At 33.9% G+C, this 21568-nt stretch overlaps 1 protein-coding gene across 1 annotated transcript in view; it reads left to right on the top strand.

Annotated features, from left to right (window-relative positions):
• otud4 (OTU deubiquitinase 4) overlaps nucleotides 1–13629 on the top strand; it is a 17592-nt gene extending 3963 nt beyond the window's left edge. Inside the window, 19 exon segments of the mRNA XM_054601950.1 lie at nucleotides 1–61; nucleotides 714–795; nucleotides 1535–1664; nucleotides 1666–1698; nucleotides 2413–2461; nucleotides 2579–2681; nucleotides 3514–3578; nucleotides 3683–3786; nucleotides 4971–5065; nucleotides 5301–5496; nucleotides 6276–6408; nucleotides 6674–6730; nucleotides 7114–7795; nucleotides 8064–8398; nucleotides 8400–8736; nucleotides 9454–9494; nucleotides 10110–10761; nucleotides 10954–11030; nucleotides 12157–13629. The exon segment at nucleotides 1–61 is cut by the window's left edge and continues 12 nt beyond it. Coding sequence (XP_054457925.1) covers nucleotides 1–61; nucleotides 714–795; nucleotides 1535–1664; nucleotides 1666–1698; nucleotides 2413–2461; nucleotides 2579–2681; nucleotides 3514–3578; nucleotides 3683–3786; nucleotides 4971–5065; nucleotides 5301–5496; nucleotides 6276–6408; nucleotides 6674–6730; nucleotides 7114–7795; nucleotides 8064–8398; nucleotides 8400–8736; nucleotides 9454–9494; nucleotides 10110–10761; nucleotides 10954–11030; nucleotides 12157–12624 — 3700 coding nt within the window. The 3' untranslated portion in view covers nucleotides 12625–13629.
• Nucleotides 13630–21568: the final 7939 nt, after the last annotated feature.

Genomic DNA, 21568 nt, shown 5'->3' with positions numbered 1-21568 from the left:
GATCTTCCAGGAACCCGGAAAGCCGGCCGTCAACATCACAGACAACAACTTTAAAGACAAGGTGAGACGAAGACGACGACTTTAACTGTTAATGTCTCTGTTTAAACCGTTAGTTAGTTAGTTAGTTAGTTAGTTAGTTAGTTAGTTAGTTAGTTAGTTAGTTAGTTAGTTAGTTAGTTAATCAGTTCAGCTGACTGTTGGTTCAACTCTTTATTTCATATTTGTAGTGAAACATTTTAAAGATGCAACAAATTTAAGGCTGAGTTTTGGAGAATTTCTTTCAATTTAAATATTCTCATCAGTGATTCACCAGTTTATTAGATAAACCTCAATAATCTCATGCAATAACAAAATAAAAAAAGATGCAAATAACACAAATTTGAATTAGTCAAGACTTGAGTTTTATTCTTGTTCTATAGTTTCTATTATTTTATGTACCTCTAATTATAATTATTTGAATATTTCAAGTTTTTTCGTTTCACCTGCAATAAATACCATCATTGTGAAAATTTGTCAATTTCAGACATTTAATTAAAGATATGAAGCTTGTTTTATTTCTTTATATTCTGTGAACAAATTAAGAGTTTTTCGACAGTTTTAAGTCGATGGAATTATTTTTATTTTTTTAGTAAATGAACATAAACTCTCTTACACTCTGACCTTTTTAAAAGTCTGTAACATCTTTTTGTTTTTATATCTTTTTTCTCTCTCAGGTTCGGTTGTGTTTCCTGAACGGGAATCACTACGACAGCGTTTATCCCGTCAGCCACATCAAAGACGCCGCTCTCTGCCAGTGTGAGTGTCGGACGTCATGTTCATAAACTGAGGAGGTTAAAATATTACAGCATGAAAAATATATATTCTGTTATTGGATTATAATAATAGATGCATTCATGTGTCTGTAAAAGGTGGAGATTCATTAATATTCTGTTGGGTATTTTGTGATTTATTTATTTTTTGCCTCCGAGGAGCCATAAAGTTTTATAATAATCAGTATAAATATAATAATAATTTATTTAATTATATTATATTTCATTAATTTTAATCTGCAAAGTAACTACAATTAACAAATAAATGTATTGGAGTAAAATATTATTAATAATAATTGCTGCAGAGATGTATTTGAGTAGAAGTATAAATTTGCTTTAAAAATAGAAATACTCCAGGAAAGTAAAAGTACCTTCTAAATTGTACTTAAATACATGACATAATAAAACATCAACATTATTCCATCTGAAACCAGCAAATGTTTTATTATGAAAAATGTCTTCATCCCTGTGAAGAAATAAATTAAGTTTTAAATGTATTATAAAGAAACAAATGTTGAAAATCCTGTAAATTATTTGGTTTTGCTGCAAAATATTTACTCAAAAGTAGATTTCTTTTTATAACTTCCTGTTTCTAAAACATCTAAAAACAAACGTAAAATCCTCCATCATGTAAATAATGTTTTTATCACTGAACTATTTGTGTTAAGTGTTCGATACTGCGTCTATAAACTGATCTTGTGTTTTTGTGTTTCCTTCCCCGTCAGCCATCCTGTACGAGGTTCTGTACGACGGCGTGTTCAACGTGGAGCGCGGTTCTCTGGGTTCCTGTCAGCGGGTCAGTCGACAGTCTGACTTCCTGAGCGACGACAACATGAACGCCTGCGTCAGCAGCAGCGACGACGGACCTGGAGACCAGCGAGCCGCTCTGGTAGGAAACGCTTTTTAATTAATTGATTAATTACTTTGATTTTTATTCCTGTTTAAAGTTTTGACCAATTTATTTCTTCATTAAAAAGGTTTACACTTAAATTGTAATTACAAATTTATTATTTATTATTTTTAAGATTTTCTTTCAAATTGTTATTATTTTAATAAATAAAAATTCAGTAATTTTATATCAATGTATTTATTATATTTACATTTAATTGATTAATTATTTGGCTATGTGTAACTGATACAGTGAACAGAATCTAAGGAAAATTTTTATTAATATCAGATATCAGTGTGAATATACTATTTATATTATATATTATATACTTGTACTATATACTGTTTTTTTTTTTTAAACTAATTTATTATTTCATTAAAATTATGTGAGATTTAATTGTATTTCCTGTTTATTTTGAATAGTTTTGCAACATTGCTGGTTTACAATATTTTTTTTTTTTATAGATAATATTTCTGCAATTTAATATTTATCTATATCATACATAAAATTGATCGTAGTAACTTCCACACAGCGAGACAACAATATACTGATTATACATATTTGTACTTCAGTTAGTCTATTTGAGTATGTTTTCACAGTGTGGTATGAGTACTTTTACTGCAGTAAAGGATTCTGAATACTTGCTCGTCCTCTGGAGGAGAAACTATAAAACTACAAATACTCATGATGTGTTTTTATTATTTTATGATTCAGGGTAGAAAATGGAACGAGCACGACGACTACGAGACACAACAACCAGAGGGTAACGCAGTAATGCACAACAGTACACACATTAATACACAGTACACGCCTTAATACACAACAGTACACATCTGTGTTGTTGACAACCATAAAGTGACTTATTGTGTGTGTGCTTCAGGGCCGTGGGCGTGGCCGTCTTCTTCCTGAGAGGGTGAGGCGTTCACTGAACCCGACTCTGTTCAGGAATGTTGAGTACGACGTCTGGCACAAGTCCAAGAGAGGTGAGGCCGACAAAACTTCATCCAAGCTAAAAGTTCTGCTGAAACTAATTAATTCATGTATCTGTTTATATAAAATATATATAAATCCAAACTGCTCTCCTCAAGCATGAAGAGTTTGTTGCATTTAAATTTCACATTGGAAAAAAAAACTACCAAATTTAATTTAAGTCAAAGCTAAAATACTGTAATATAATAAAAAATATATAATAGTGTATAATGTAATAAACTTGCATAATATTATTAATATATGCTGAAATAGATTATTTAGTATTGTACAGAAATATAGCTTAGAAGAGAAAAAAACCAGTATAATAAATATAAACAATATATATATATTATATATTTAATATTATGTTATACTATATTACTTAATTTGTCTATTTTCTTACATTATTAAGTCAGATATTTATTTTTTATTTATATATTTATTATAATCTCATAATAGACTATATTTTATAGTCAGTTTTATTTCAGTTTCTTTTTATTATGTATCATGTTACATTATTTGATGATTCTTTAGTACATTGTGTTTATATAGTTTTATTTTGTGATTTACTATATTATCTCCATTACGTATACATATTAGTACAGCATGATATATAATATGAAATATAATGGTATAGTATAGTTTGAGTATAGAATAATACAATTAGTAATAACACAGTATAATGTCATACAGGATATAAAGTACATTATAAGGTGTACTATGCTGTACTATATAACATAATATATAGTACAGCATAGAATATAAAATACAATATGTATTTAGTATAAAGTATGTAAATTGAGTGAGAACAGAGTTTAAATTAAAGTATTTGTGTTTTTCTTCCAGCTCAGCAGAAGATGGATTATTGTATCGCTGCCGGGATGCAGTTCATTGTAGGAGACCGCTGTCAGGTGAGCGTGATGAGTTCAGGGTCCTCCGGTAAATCCTGTTTCTCCAGTTAATTTTCTTACATTGTGTGTGTGTGTGTGTGTGTGTGTGTGTGTCTCACCTGTAGGTTCGTCCGGATGGAGGTGGGCGGAGCTACAGCGCCACCATCAAGGAGGTTTCTCCCAACAACGGACCAGTGACCGTTTATATAGAAGAACTGGGAACCAGGAAGTAAGTCAAACTATTTACGCTATACACTCGTATTTAGACCCATTACTGCAGTAAAAGTACGAATACCACTCTGTGAAAATACTCTGTTACAGTTAAAGTATGTCAGTTTAATCAGAAAAATTATTATATTAATGATTATTATTATTACTCATGCATTAATGTAAAAACAGGAATTTAATGTTTTCCTGAACTAGTTACTATTAATTATTTGAATTATGGATTAATTTGCTGATTATTTTCTCCGCTAATCAATCGTTTGTTTGGTTTAAACAAAATAGTGAAAATACAGAAAAAAACATCAACATTTTGATTTTAATTTGACATTATTAACCTTATTATAAATACATTAACATTATTATTAATACAGGAATATTATTTACATTATTACTAATTCATTTATTGTATTAACATTATTATAGATTAATTACATTTTTTATTAATATGGGAACATTATTACAATTGTGATTAATACATTAACATTATTATTAATAAAATATCATTATTTTCATTATTACTAGTTTATTAACTTAATTAATATAATTACTTATACATTAGAATTATTAACATTATTTAAAATACATTAACATTATTCTTAATACAGTAATATTATTAACCTTATTACTAATGAATTAATAGTATGAACATTATTACTAATACATTAACATTATTATTAACAAAATATAATTATTTACATTATTAAGAAATAAACACTATTAACATTATCATTATTACTAATATGTCAACATTATTTAAATCATTATTAATACCTTAACACTATCAATATATTACTAATACATTAACATTATTATTATTAAGAAATAAACATCATTAGCATTATTTTCATTATAACTAGTATATTAACTTCATAACATTATTACTAATACATTAACATTATATAAATATATTACAATTATTTACATTATTACTGATACATTAACCTTATTAACAATTTATAAATGTTTTTACATGATAAATGACTTTAATTGTATAAACTGATTAGAAGTGTAATTTCTAAGAAAACATGACGTTATATAAACTCTTCATATGTTTACTTTATAAAGTATCTAATGCTGTCAGACAAATGTAGTGAAGTACAAGTATAAAGTGTCATGAAAATAAAGTACTCGAGTCAAATACAAATACCTGAAGCATGTACTTAAGTGCAGTACTTCCTGTGGGTGCAGACAGGTCGCTCTGTGGAGTCTCCGTCCTCCCAACGACGAGAGCAGCTGGAGCACCGTGGTGAACCGGGACAAGAGGCTCAGCAACGGACACGGAGGTGAGACAGACGGACAGACAGACGGACAGACAGACAGTCAGACAGACAGACAGACAGACAGACAGACAGACAGACAGACAGACAGTCAGTCAGACAGACAGACAGACAGACAGACAGATAGACAGACAGACAGACAGACAGACAGTCAGATAGACAGACAGTCAGATAGACAGACAGACAGACAGACAGACAGACACACTCATAAACTTTCTAATGATCCTTCTCTCCCTCTCAGAGTGGGAGGAGAGGGGTAGAGGAAGAGGCCGAGGGAAGAACGTGGTCGCAGCGGCAGCAGCGGCAGCATCATCAGCATCATCCCCCGCCTCGGTTTCCATGGCAACGGCCCCGGGCTCCAGCGGGCGTGTCCTGAAGCAGAACTCGTGGCCCCCGCAGGCCACCGTAGAGGAGCAGGCAGGGACGAAGGCCACCAGGTCAGTGTGTGTGTAATGGAACTACAGACTGTACGTAAGAAGAGGAGGAACAGGAAGTGACCATATATGGACTGAGGAGGAGTGACGTAGAGACGCCGTATACGTCTCTGGTGTCGACCTGTCAATCAGTGTGTAGCCCCGCCCCTAAAGCATCCCCTGCTTTATGGTCTGTTTGACTCTAAATGGAGCATCATTTACTAAATGAACATCATGCTGTATTGGAACTAGACAGCACAAACAAACGGGACATTTTGTAATTTACTTTCTTCTTTTACAGTTTATTCTCATTACTCTATTGTTCATCTGTGTTTTATATTCTTACTCTTTTGTTTTGTGTGTAGTGAGTGTTTTTTAATCTTTTATCAAACTCTGGCACAAGAATTTCCTTCAGGATGAATACAGTTCTTCATCTATTTTATTTTATCTCATCTTAATTTATTTTATCTAATCTTATTTTGTTTTATTTCATCTCATCTTATTTTATTTTATCTCATCTTATTTTATCTCATCTTAATTTATTTTATCTCATCTTATTTTATTTTATCTCATCTTATTTTATTTTATTTCCTCTTATTTTATTTTATCTAATTTTATTTTAAATATTTATTCTCATCTTTTTTATATTTTATCTCTTATTTCAACAGCTGATAGCAATAATTATTAACTCTATTTGAGCATGAGTCAGCCTTTAATAATCTTCCCCTTCACAGTAGAGACTCTATCAGACATTGTAAGCGATCTTGTTAATAATATCATATTTTGTGTTTTTATTGTTTTAGGAAGTCTGTGAGCTCCGTAGACGCTCCGTTCGGTCTGACGGAGAAGCAGCGTTTGGCCAAAGAGAAGGAGGAGAGGAACGTGGCGCTGGTGGAGATCCAGCTCAGAGACGAGAACAGCTTCCCCGCCCTCGGAGTGAGTCTTAACTTAACTTTAATTAACCTTTACTTTACCTTTTACTTTATCTTTTACTTTATCTGCAAATATGATTAGACGACTTGTTCTTACCTGAGGAACTACATGTTCAGAATAACACAGTTATGACATAAATCATTAAAAAGCAAGTTGATTTTCTTTAATAATTAAGGAGTACATTTTTGTTTTATATTTTATCTAAATGACTCTGGATGTTTTTTTGTCTTTTTACTAACTATACATATTTATTTGTTATTTATTTCAGGGTGACGGAGGGAAGAGGAAGGCTGCGGAGAAGAGACGATACCAGAATACCAAGACGGTAAGTTTGTTATTTATCTCTTTATTAATATAAGTAACACATGAAATAGATATTAAAGATGAATTACAAGCTTTTTTAACTTCCTTAAACTAAGCAGCTTATAATACATCAAAACTACTGATTACACGATTTTAATATTTGATATTTGACTTTGTTTTTATGCAAATTACCAGAATAGATGACAATAGTTAAAGTAAAAACACAACTTTTAGTATTGTTTCACGTTTACATTGACTTCCTGGTGGTTTTAATTATGTTTATAAATACCGTTATTTAAAATTATACTGTGGTATAAATTTCAGGCCGTATAGTTCAACCTTTCTTTAAATTAATATATTTAATTAATGCAGGAAAACCTTAATATTTCTTTTGTGTTTTTACAGAAAAGTCCGGTTGAAGACGTCGTTTCTTCGTCTCCGTCTGCTGGAGAAAGACCCAAATCCTCCACCCCTCCTCCTGCATCCGCTGCTGCTGCCAGTACTACTGCGAGTTCTACTGCGAGTACTACTGCGAGTACTACTGCGAGTACTACTGCGAGTACTACTGCGAGTACTACTGCGAGTACTACTACGAGTACTACTGCTACTACTGCTCCCCCCAACCCCTCCCTCCCTGCTGCCAAACCTCCTCCTGCTGCTCCGTCTGTACACTCACAGTCGTACGCTGTAGCTACTACTCAGATTTCTCCTCCTCTTCCTCCTGCTGCTCCGAGCATCAAACCCCCGGTCTCCGGTGTCACAGTTCCTCCCTCCGTCCCGTCCTCTGCCACCTTCTTCCTCCCCCCTGCTCTCGCCGCTGCCTCCTCACCCCCACCTCCCGTCTCCTTCTTTTCCTCGTCTCCTCCCCTCTCTCTTCCTCCTAAGTCCTCCCCTTCGCCTCCTCCCTCCTCGTCTCTTCCTCCTCCCACTTTCATCGCCCCCATTGCTCCTTCTGCCGCCGCCGCTCAGGGCTTCCTCCCTCCTTCCTCTCTCCCCCGTTCCTCCCCCAGTCCACCCTCCTTCCCTTCCTCCTCTCTTATCCACCCGGCTGCTCAAGTCCGTGAGGCTGCTCCACCTTCAGCACAGAGTAAGGAACCTTCTTCATTGATGTTGAAGTAGTTTATTTTGAGCATATTTTACATTTTATTAAGTTATTTTTACGCCTTTTATTAAAAGATATTGTAGAGAAATGAAAGAAAATGTGGGGGTCAGGAAAATGATGATGAAAGACCACCAGAGCATCGTTATCTTTAGTCCAAAAGACTTCAGGAATAAGTCGCTATAATCTGAATTATCATCTTCATCATCTTCTAAAGTCTCTCCTGGTCTTCATCATCTCTTCTGTTTCTCTTCAGGTTCGTTACCAAACATCGGAGCTCCTCCGTCTGCATCTCACACCTCCCAGTCCCAGATTCACCCTCCGATGCCCCCAAACCAGAACCAGATCTCTGCGTCCCAGACCCGGACCCAGACCTCCGTAACCCCGGTAGAGAACCAGACCCAGAATGCCAAGATCCAGATGCCCCAGATGCAGACTGAAGCCCAGCAGCACCAACCTCAGTCCCACGTCCAGGTCCAGGCCTCTGTCCTCCAGCCCCCCCTCCCTCTGACCCAGTACCCCCCACAGTCCCAGTCCGAGGTGGCCCAGGTCCAGTCCTCTCATCCGGGTCCTTCCTCTCTGCAGCTCCATCTGGTCCTTCCTCTCTGCAGCTCCTCACCTCCACCCCCAGCCTCCTCACCCCTCCCAACTCCCCCATCCCTCCCCCTCTCTCTCCACCCTCCAGACCCCCAACACCCAGATCCAAACAGAGACCCAGCACCCTCAGCCTCACCCGCCTCATCACCCCCAGCTCCAGGCAGCACCCCCGCCTCACCCCCAGTCCATCCCAGTAGGAGCGGTCCCCCTGCAGCAGCTCTCCCAGCTCTACCAGGACCCCCTTTACCCCGGGTTCCCTCAGGGGGAGACGGGGGAGATCGCTCTGACTCCCCTCTTCTCCTCCAGCAAATCAGGAGACGACCTGCCGCAAGGTGAGATATAACTAATAATTATATTATTATTGACAAATCTCACAATATTCAGTCCTCAAATGCATCTTTTTGTCTGAGAAACAGACAAAAACACAAAAAGATTTATTTAATTATCATTCAGACGAATAAAAGTAGAAAAATGTCTGAAACTTAGAAGCAGAAAAAGAGAAATACTTGAATGATTTATCAAAACTGTTGCAGATTAATCGACTAATTGCTTCACATTTATGTTTAGACAGTCTTTATTATTGTTTGATTTTAGTGTAAAACAGAGTAACAGAGGGGAGAAAGACTAACAAGAGGTTTTAAAGTTGTTTTAAAATACACTCCAGATATATTTTCTTTTTTGGTTAATAAATGTAATTGGGGTTTTTTTCTATACAATGTCAAGTTTTGTGATGAACGCAGATTTAAAATTAAGACATGCTTTTGTTTGTCTAAACATTTCAAAACCCAGATATTCCAGTAAATATTTGACATTTCTTTGTTTTAATAATAATTATAATAGTATAAATGTATATTAATGTATCATACAAAAGTATAGTAATAACTGCAGAATCAGAGGAATTTATCGGCTTCCAAGTCAGATCCATTTCTGGTCCTTTATTTACGGAAGTTCATCCCTTTGTTACACTTTAATAAATGTGTTATTATTATTATTATGGTATTTGATGTGATAATTTGTGATTTAAGTGTTTTATTTTTCTTCCTCTGCAGATCTCAACATCTTGAAGTTTTTCTTTAACTTGGGCGTCAAGGTAAGAAAAAAGTTTACAGTTGAAAAATAACTTTACACGTTGTCATCAGTTCATTTTCCACCATGAAAATATTTATCATTAATACTTGCGGCGTTTGTGATGAATATAATGAAACATGCACTTTTTCTTCACTTCCATCAAGCAAAGAGCTCAAACTAAAACAGTCTGCACAAAAATCTTTAACAATTCTTTGATATTTCTATTTCCAACTGTTGTTTATTACAGCACGTTTTCTGGTATTTCAATAGATAAATAGTCTATATGAAATTAAAACATGGTTTTGTTTACTCTGTGAATGATTTACATACTTGACAAATGAAAAGTAGAGACAGTGTTTTCTCATATTAAGTGTAAAATAATCAGTTTTTATGAGAAATTTGAGTTAGTACACGGTTATTATTATAAATTTAGGTGTGAAAATTGTTAATCATAATATATGAAGTCATCATGAAATGAATCCACTGACGATATACGATAAATCATCATATTGAATTATCCTACTTATATCTAGTTTAATGACAGCTGTTTATTGGGGGCGGGTCATGTGACAGATTGTTTTTTATGAATGTTTAAAACAAAAAGTGATTTTGACCTTTACCCCTCTCTCCTCCTCAGGCCTACACCATGCCCATGTACCCCCCCTGCATCTACCTCTTCCCCCTCCAGCAGACCCACGCCATGCACCCCGGCTCCCCTCCCGCTCCCCTTCCCCCTCCCCCACCCCCACACTACCCCCCTCCAGGCTCCCGGAGGCCTACCCTCACCCCCTCACCCTCCGTACCCGCCCACTTCAGCGTCCATGCCGCCGCAGTACGACCACCAAGCCCCGCCCTCCGAGCCCCCCGCCCCGGTGACCCCCACTTCCCCCAGGCCGGGTACCCTTACTCCCAGCCTCCACCCCACAGGATGCCCTCACCCTCGTCGTCGTGGCAACAGCACCAGATGCCCCCTCAGAGAAACCCCAGCTACCCAGGCGGGTATCCCAACCCAACTCAATCATATCGGGCTACCCCACCCTTGTCTCAGGGGTACCACCAAGCTCAGGGCCACGGACACCTGATGTACCCCCATTACCCCCCCTCCTCTCTGGGGTATCAGTCCTCATCGGCCCCTGAAGACCTCCAGGCGAGTCGGGACCCGATGGAGCAGCGTCAGCCCTCCAACGGGGACGCTATGCACGGCAGAGTCCCGGTTCCTCTGGAGAATCCGGCTGCAGCTAACGTGGCTAATGCTAACAACAACAGAACGGTGGTGGTTCCTGGATTTGGTACGTCCAAAATAAATGTTTTTAAAAATGTAAACTAAGTGTTTATATGTTTGGTTTCAATTCTTCACAAAGGATTTCTGGGTAATGGAGGCTTTAAATGTCACACTGTACCTGTCTTGTCCACCAGGGGGCGCCAACATTCAACCTTTTCCTCAGTTAAGCTTTTAACATGAAGTTTTTATTTCCCATCAGCCCTCAAGAAGGAGCAGGGAGACAGTTTGACCCGAGCAGTGCTGCTGGTGGACCCGCCGTTCAACAACACACCCATAGTACGACACACACACACACACACACACACACACACACACACACACACACACACACACTGGTGTATTCATCTCTGTTGCAGTGGTATATTAGTATATTAGTCGTATAATAGTAACATGTGTTGGAGTAGAAGTAATTTTATTGTGGCAGTATAATAGTACCTGTAGTAACATACGTAGTAGTAATAGTAACCTTTGTAGTAGTACTATACCTGTAGTAATGTGTTGTATTAGTAATAGTAACATCTGTTGAAGTAGTAAAAGTAATAATTGTTGTACTAGTAACATGATTATTGGTATTATTTAGTATTGGTATTATTTATAGTCTTAATAACACTTTTATTAGTAGCAGTATAATTTGTTGTATTAGTAAAAGTATCACTTGTATTGGCAATAGTACCATTTGTTGTAGTAGTAACATTTAATAGTAATGGTAATATCTGTTGTATTTGTAGTAGTATTATTCGTTGCAGTATAGTAACACTGTGTAGCAACACTTGCGTATTAGTATTAGATAACACTTGTAGTAGTAAAACTTGTATTAGGAATACTTGTTGTAGTATTCGTTTGAGTATAATAACACTTTGTGTAGTAACACTTATAAGTAGTAGTATTGGTAGTAGTTACAGTTGTAGTGGTATCACTTCTATTAGTAATGATAACATTTGTTGTAATAGGAACACGTTGAAGTAGTAACACTTGTAGTATTAGTAGTAGTATAATGGTACTTGCAGTAACACTTGTAGTAGTATAATGGTACTTGCAGTAACACTTGTAGTAGTATAATGGTACTTTCAGTAACACTTGTAGTATTAGTAGTAGTATAATGGTACTTGTAGTATTAGTAGTAGTATAATGGTACTTGTAGTATTAGTAGTAGTATAATGGTACTTGCAGTAACACTTGTAGTATTAGTACTTGCAGTAACACTTGTAGTATTAGTAGTAGTATAATGGTACTTGTAGTAACACTTGTAGTAGTATTAGTAGTACTTGCAGTAACACTTGTAGTATTAGTAGTAGTATAAGTGGTATAATTGTAGTAACACAATGGTTGTAGTAACACTTGTAGTAGTATTAGTAGTACTTGTAGTAGTACATGAAGTTAAAACCTGTCTCCGTCCTCTCAGATCACGCTGGTTTCAAAACCCGACATCAAAGACGTCTCCATGACGACCATGAGACCCGGCAGCTCCCCCGGCTCGCCGTCGCCTTACGACATCATCTCCAAGACGCCCGTCTCCGTCGACAACAACCCCTCCCGCGGTTACCGTGGTTACCGAAGACAACCTCCCCCCACCTACGTCTCTCTGGGGCCTCCGGAGCCGAGCCAGGTGGGTTACATGCCCAACGTCAGCATGGCGGAGTCCCTGTCGGTGGGCTGCAGCACCGAGGACGACTGGGACGAGGCGGCGGGATTCAAACCGACAACCCTGAACCACAGAGGGCCGAGGAGGAGCCACCGGGGCGGCAGAGGGAGGGGGGGCTACGATGCAGGGAGGGGGGGCAACAGGAGGAGGCACGGAGGAGACGCGGACTTAAGCTACATGCAGTTTAGCCCCTCCCACAGGGGGCGGGGCCGGGAGAGAGGATACTAGCTCTCAGCCAATCAGAGGAGAGGACACTGGAAGGTGATTTTGTTTGTTTTTCTTTCCTCGCTGCTGAAAGTTAAGACGAAATCTTTATCACTGTTATGTCTCGATGCAAAAAAATTTACGCTACTGCTATTAGCCACTTAGCATAAAGACTCTAGTCCTTATGCTAAGCTAAGTTAACCGTCTTTAGCGTAACGTTTACCGTGCACACACGAGCAAAATCTATTTTATCATCTCACAATATTTACGACAAAATACAGAAGCTATCAGCCAGTTAGCTTAGCATAAAGACTCTTGTCCTTATGCTAAGCTAAGTTAACCGTCTTTAGCGTCATGTTTTCCATACACACGAGTGAAATTTATTTTATCATCTCACAATATTTTCCGACAAAATACAGAAGCTATTAGCCAATTAGCTTAGCATTTAGTTAAGCTAACTGGCTAATATTTTCACATTTCGCCATACGAACATGAGTGCAATCCATTTTCTCATCTAACAACATTTCCCTCAAAGAAAATATAGATATTTCTTTAATAGGAAGTAAAGTGTCCGACTCTCTAGCATCCCCTCGAACGCTTCGCATGTCGGTAAATACTTCAAGCACTTCGGCTAGCACTGTGAGCTAAACGCAAACAATTAAAGCGACAAAACTGAGATTTATTATAATAAAATCTAATTTTTTGAACGGCTTTTTTGAGTTGAATTGCTGCTGTCTAAATGACTCTGATTAAAGAGTTTTTTGCGGACTTTATATCTTCGGTGTTTATTTTTTTAATGGCTGCTCGTGTCCTTTTATGTATTCGTCTCTCTGGTTTATTTTTCGTTCCCTCGTCTCGTTTAATCAACTCTAGAGAATCAGTGCCTTACTTTTGCTACTTTTTACCGATTCATTTGTTTTTGTTTTGTTTATTCTTCCGGGTTTGAGAATCACTGCTGTACAGAACTAAAGGCTGTTTGTGTTGGATTTTTTCTATGCGATTGATTAAATAAAACTTTGGTTCAGATAATTTCTCTTTTTGTCTTATTATCGCGTTAAAATCACAGTTTTTGCCTAAAAATAAATATTTTACAGCTGTTTTGAAGGTATTAAAATCATCAAAGACTCTTAAAACGGTCTGAAAATTAAAATAAATATTTATCTGACCATTTATTACTCAATCTAAAGACAGTAGCTTTTAATGTTTGTTTTTTTACTTTTTTCATGTCAATTATGCCATTTTTTTTTTAACATATTGTAACACTATTATTTATGTGTACTGTTAGTATTTTATTGATACTAGTACTCTTAGCGAATCTGCTTATCGGTTTGGTTCCCAATCAATACTCTTATCGGTTCTTTTTGATTATATTGTGAAGATAAAAAGGACAGTTAACTAAAATAATTATCAACATTTCTTGCTTATTTTTGTATGTAAACAAAGTCTTTGTTGAGCAGTAAAACAAGAAATTCCTAAATCTTTAAAATACAGCTAATCAATTATCTCAGTGATTATCTCTTATTGATTATCCTGTTCTTCTGATCTCCAAACAGTAGAACTCTGATCATTTCTGCTTGTTCTCTTAACCTGTGAGGGTTTCATTGAGTTTGAGACAACGAGATTCTCAGTCTACTGGAGGAAGTCCGTAGTACTGAAACGGCTCGGAGACCGATGGACGCTTTTTCGAGAAACTGACTGTTTTTCAACATGCTATACTATGACTGTTTTATGACTTTTTTTCAACATACTATACTATGACTGTTTTTTCAACATGCTATACTGTGACTGTTTTTCGACATGCTATACTATGACTGTTTTTTCAACATACTATACTATGACTACTTTTTTTTTTCAACATACTATACTATGACTGTTTTTTCAACATGCTATACTATGACTGTTTTTCGACATGCTATACTATGACTGTTTTTTTACTTTTTTCGACATACTATACTATGACTGTTTTTTCAACATACTATACTATGACTGTTTTTCGACATGCTATACTATGACTGTTTTTTTTACTTTTTTCGACATGCTATACTATGACTGTTTTTTTATGACTGTTTTTTTTTTTCGACATGCTATACTATACTGTTTTTTTTTTTTCAACATACTATACTATGACTGTTTTTTCAACATGCTATACTATGACTGTTTTTTTTTTTTCAACATTTTATGACTTTTTTCAACATGCTATATACTATACTATGACTGTTTTTCGACATGCTATACTATGACTGTTTTTCGACATGCTATACTATGACTGTTTTTTTACTTTTTTCGACATACTATACTATGACTGTTTTTTTACTTTTTTCGACATACTATACTATGACTGTTTTTTCAACATGCTATACTATGACTGTTTTTCAACATACTATACTATGACTGTTTTTTTACTTTTTTCGACATACTATACTATGACTGTTTTTCAACATACTATACTATGACTGTTTTTCGACATGCTATAGTATGACTGTTTTTCGACATGCTATACTATGACTGTTTTTTTACTTTTTTCTATACTATGACTGTTTTTCGACATGCTATAGTATGACTGTTTTTCAACATGCTATACTATGACTGTTTTTTTTACTTTTTTCAACATGCTATACTATGACTGTTTTTTCAACATACTATACAATGACTGTTTTTTTTTCAACAACTATACTATGACTGTTTTTTTACTGTTTTTTATGACTATGACTGTTTTTCAACATACTATACTATGACTGTTTTTCAACATGCTATACTATGACTGTTTTTCAACATGCTATACTATGACTGTTTTTCAACATACTATACTATTTTTACTTTTTTCGACATACTATACTATGACTGTTTTTCGACATGCTATACTATGACTGTTTTTCAACATACTATACTATGACTGTTTTTCAACATGCTATACTATGACTGTTTTTCAACATACTATACTATGACTGTTTTTCAACATGCTATACTATGACTGTTTTTTTACTTTTTTCAACATGCTATACTATGACTGTTTTTCAACATGCTATACTATGACTGTTTTTTTACGACATTTTTCGACATGCTATACTATGACTGTTTTTTTTGACTGTTTTTTGTTTTTCGACATGCTATACTATGACTGTTTTTTTACTTTTTTCGACATACTATACTATGACTGTTTTTCAACATGCTATACTATGACTGTTTTTTTACTTTTTTCGACATGCTATACTATGACTGTTTTTTTTACTTTTTTCGACATACTATACTATGACTGTTTTTCGACATACTATACTATGACTGTTTTTTTTTCAACATACTATACTATGACTGTTTTTTTACATCTATACATACTATTTTATGACTGTTTTTCGACATGCTATACTATGACTGTTTTTTCAACATACTATACTATGACTGTTTTTTCAACATGCTATACTATGACTGTTTTTTTTTTTCGACATGCTATACTATGACTGTTTTTCAACATGCTATACTATGACTGTTTTTTTACTTTTTCCAACATACTATACTATGACTGTTTTTCGACATGCTATAGTATGACTGTTTTTCGACATACTATACTATGACTGTTTTTTTACTTTTTTCGACATGCTATACTATGACTGTTTTTTCAACATACTATACTATGACTGTTTTTTTTTTCAACATGACTGTTTTTCGACATGCTAGACTATGACTGTTTTTTTTACTTTTTTCGACATGCTATACTATGACTGTTTTTTTACTTTTTTTTATTTGACTGTTTTTTTTTTTCGACATGCTATACTATGACTGTTTTTTTACTTTTTTCGACATACTATACTATGACTGTTTTTTTTTTTTCGACACACTGTTTTTCAACATGCTATACTATGACTGTTTTTTTACTTTTTTCGACATGCTATACTATGACTGTTTTTTTTACTTTTTTCGACATACTATACTATGACTGTTTTTTTACTTTTTTCGACATACTATACTATGACTGTTTTTTCAACATGCTATACTATGACTGTTTTTTTACTTTTTTCGACATGCTATACTATGACTGTTTTTTTTTTGACTGTTTTTTTACTTTTTTCAACATACTATACTATGACTGTTTTTTCAACATGCTATACTATGACTGTTTTTTCAACATACTATACTATATGACTTTTTTCAACATGCTATACTATGACTGTTTTTCAACATACTATACTATGACTGTTTCTTCAACATGCTATACTGACTGTTTTTTTACTTTTTTCAAAATGCTATACTATGACTGTTTTTCAACATACTATACTATGACTGTTTTTCAACATGCTATACTATGACTGTTTTTTCAACATACTATACTATGACTGTTTTTTCAACATGCTATACTATGACTGTTTTTTCAACATGCTATACTATGACTGTTTTTCAACATGCTATACTATGACTGTTTTTCAACATGCTATAGTATGACTGTTTTTTCAACATACTATACTATGACTGACATTTTTGACAACATGCTATACGATGACTGTTTTTCGACATGCTATACTATGACTGTTTTTCAACATACTATACTATGACTGTTTTTTTTACTTTTTTCGACATACTATACTATGACTGTTTTTCAACATGCTATACTATGACTGTTTTTCAACATGCTATACTATGACTGTTTTTTTTTTACTGTTTTTTTCGACATACTATACTATGACTGTTTTTTTCAACATGCTATTATGACTGTTTTTCGACATGCTATAGTATGACTGTTTTTCGACATGCTATACTATGACTGTTTTTTTACTTTTTTCAACATGCTATACTATGACTGTTTTTTTTTTTCAACATACTATACTATGACTGTTTTTTTTACTTTTTTCGACATGCTATACTATGACTGTTTTTTCAACATACTATACTATGACTGTTTTTTTACTTTTTTCAACATGCTATACTATGACTGTTTTTCAACATACTATACTATGACTATACTATACTATATGACTGTTTTTTTACTTTTTTCTATACTATGATATGCTATACTATGACTGTTTTTCAACATGCTATACTATGACTGTTTTTTTTACTTTTTTCAACATGCTATACTATGACTGTTTTTTACTTTTTTTTTTTTCAACATCTATACTATGACTGTTTTTATATACTATGACTGTTTTTTATGACTGTTTTTCAACATGCTATACTATGACTGTTTTTTTACTTTTTCCAACATACTATACTATGACTGTTTTTTCGACATACATACTATACTATGACTGTTTTTCTATACTATGACTGTTTTTTCAACATACTATACTATGACTGTTTTTTTACTTTTTTCGACATGCTATACTATGACTGTTTTTTTACTTTTTTCAACATGCTATACTATGACTGTTTTTTTTACTTTTTTCGACATACTATACTATGACTGTTTTTTTACTTTTTTCAACATACTATACTATGACTGTTTTTTCAACATGCTATACTATGACTGTTTTTTTACTTTTTTCAACATACTATACTATGACTGTTTTTCAACATGCTATACTATGACTGTTTTTTTACTTTTTTCAACATACTATACTATGACTGTTTTTTCAACATGCTATACTATGACTGTTTTTTTTTTTCAACATTTTATGACTGTTTTTTTTTTTCAACATACTATACTATGACTGTTTTTCAACATGCTATACTATGACTGTTTTTTTACTTTTTCAACATACTATACATGCTATACTATGACTGTTTTTTTTTTGACTGTTTTTTCGACATGCTATACTATGATACTTTTTTCGACATACTATAGTATGACTGTTTTTCAACATGCTATACTATGACTGTTTTTCAACATACTATACTATGACTGTTTTTCAACATGCTATACTATGACTGTTTTTTTACTTTTTTCAACATGCTATACTATGACTGTTTTTCGACATGCTATACTATGACTGTTTTTCGACATGCTATACTATGACTGACTTTTTTGACATACTATTTGACTGTTTTTTCAACATGCTATACTATGACTGTTTTTTTTTTTTCATACTATGACTGTTTTTCAACATGCTATACTATGACTGTTTTTTTACTTTTTTCAACATACTATACTATGACTGTTTTTTTTACTATGACTTTTTTCAACATACTATACTATGACTGTTTTTCAACATGCTATACTATGACTGTTTTTTTTTTTCAACATACTATACTATGACTGTTTTTCTATAGTATGACTGTTTTTCAACATGCTATACTATGACTGTTTTTCAACTATACTATCGACATGCTACTATGACTGTTTTTCAACATGCTATACTATTGTTTTTTACTTTTTTCTATACTATGACTGTTTTTCGACATACTATGACTGTTTTTTTACTTTTTCGACATACTATACTATGACTATACTATGACTGTTTTTTTACTTTTTTCGACATACTATACTATGACTGTTTTTTCAACATGCTATACTATGACTGTTTTTTTACTTTTTTTCTATACATACTATACTATGACTGTTTTTTCAACATACTATACTATGACTGTTTTTTTTACTTTTTTCGACATGCTATACTATGACTGTTTTTTTTTTTTTTACTATGACTTTTTTCAACATGCTATACTATGACTGTTTTTCAACATGCTATACTATGACTGTTTTTCAACATGCTTTATGACTGTTTTTTCAACATACTATACTATGACTGTTTTTTTTACTTTTTTCGACATGCTATACTATGACTGTTTTTCGACATGCTATACTATGACTGTTTTTCAACATGCTATACTATGACTGTTTTTTTACTTTTTTCGACATGCTATACTATGACTGTTTTTCGACATGCTATACTATGACTGTTTTTTTACTTTTTTCAACATGCTATACTATGACTGTTTTTCGACATGCTATACTATGACTGTTTTTCAACATGCTATACTATGACTGTTTTTTTTACTGTTTTTTTTTTATACTATGACATACTATACTATGACTGTTTTTCAACATGCTATACTATGACTGTTTTTTTACTTTTTCCAACATACTATACTATGACTGTTTTTCAACATGCTATACTATGACTGTTTTTTTTACTTTTTTCAACATGCTATACTATGACTGTTTTTCAACATGCTATACTATGACTGTTTTTTTTACTATGACTTTTTTCGACATACTATACTATGACTGTTTTTCAACATGCTATACTATGACATTTTATACTATGACTTTTCAACATGCTATACTATTTTTTCGACATGCTATACTATGACTGTTTTTCGACATGCTATACTATGACTGTTTTTTTTACTTTTTTCGACATGCTATACTATGACTGTTTTTTTTCAACATGCTATACTATGACTGTTTTTTTTTTTCAACATGCTATACTATGACTGTTTTTTTACTTTTTTTCAACATACTATACTATGACTGTTTTTTTTTTTGACTGTTTTTCAACATACTATACTATGACTGTTTTTCGACATGCTATACTATGACTGTTTTTTCGACATGCTATACTATGACTGTTTTTTTTTTTCAACATACATACTATGACTGTTTTTTCAACATGCTATACTATGACTGTTTTTCGACATGCTATACTATGACTGTTTTTCGACATGCTATACTATGACTGTTTTTCAACATGCTATACTATGACTGTTTTTTTACTTTTTTCAACATACTATACTATGAACATGCTATACTATGACTGTTTTTCGACATGCTATACTATGACTGTTTTTCGACATGCTATACTATGACTGTTTTTTTTTACTATACTATGACTTTTTCGACATGCTATACTATGACTGTTTTTCAACATGCTATACTATGACTGTTTTTTTACTTTTTTCGACATACTATACTATGACTGTTTTTCAACATGCTATACTATGACTGTTTTTCAACATACTATACATACTATACTATGACTGTTTTTTTTTTTTCAACATACTATACTATGACTGTTTTTTCAACATGCTATACTATGACTGTTTTTTCAACATACTATACTATGACTGTTTTTCAACATGCTATACTATGACTGTTTTTTTTTTCAACATACTATACTATGACTGTTTTTCAACATGCTATACTATGACTGTTTTTTTACTTTTTTCGACATGCTATACTATGACTGTTTTTCGACATGCTATACTATGACTGTTTTTTTTTTACTTTTTTCGACATGCTATACTATGACTGTTTTTTTACTTTTTTCGACATGCTATACTATGACTGTTTTTTTACTTTTTTCGACATACTATACTATGACTGTTTTTTCAACATGCTATACTATGACTGTTTTTTTTTTACTTTTTTCAACATGCTATACTATGACTGTTTTTCAACATACTATACTATGACTGTTTCTTCAACATGCTATACTGACTGTTTTTTTACTTTTTTCGACATACTATACTATGACTGTTTTTCGACATACTATGACTGCTTTATGACTATTTCTACATTTTATTATTTTACCTAAAACATATATAAAACCTTAGGAGAGCAGGAGAAGAGGATCCTTCTCCCAGGAATGACAGAAGTGCATAAATACCATGTTTATAGAATGAACAACATAACAGAGTTACAAAACATTCAATGCATTTGACAAATGATTCATATAATAAGCCGAATAATGATGACTGCCAACAGCAGCAGCAATGAATAATGTAAAATAGTAATAATAATGAGAGCAGTGGGTGTCAGCAGCTGTAACCACGATTCATGGAAACCTGTGAGACGAGGAAGCAAAGTCAGTAATGTGCATTAATGGGACTAAAGACGGAGGGAGAGAGGAGCTCAGTGTATCCTAGGTAGTCCTTAGCCAGCCCTCACTATAAGCCAAAAGCATAGTGGTGAGTGTGTCTGGCCCCCGGACTGAAACTGGTTCCACAGAAGAGGAGCCTGATAACTGAAGGTTCTGGTTCCTGTACTTTTTGATTTGAATTCTCTAGTTGGGTTATAAGATCCTCAAGATAAGATGGT

The sequence above is a fragment of the Anoplopoma fimbria genome, chromosome 7 (assembly GCF_027596085.1).
Source record: "Anoplopoma fimbria isolate UVic2021 breed Golden Eagle Sablefish chromosome 7, Afim_UVic_2022, whole genome shotgun sequence".
In the NCBI taxonomy this organism is placed as follows: domain Eukaryota; kingdom Metazoa; phylum Chordata; class Actinopteri; order Perciformes; family Anoplopomatidae; genus Anoplopoma; species Anoplopoma fimbria.
Note: the sequence above shows the minus strand (reverse complement) of the source record. Positions and strands in the feature narration are given on the sequence as shown.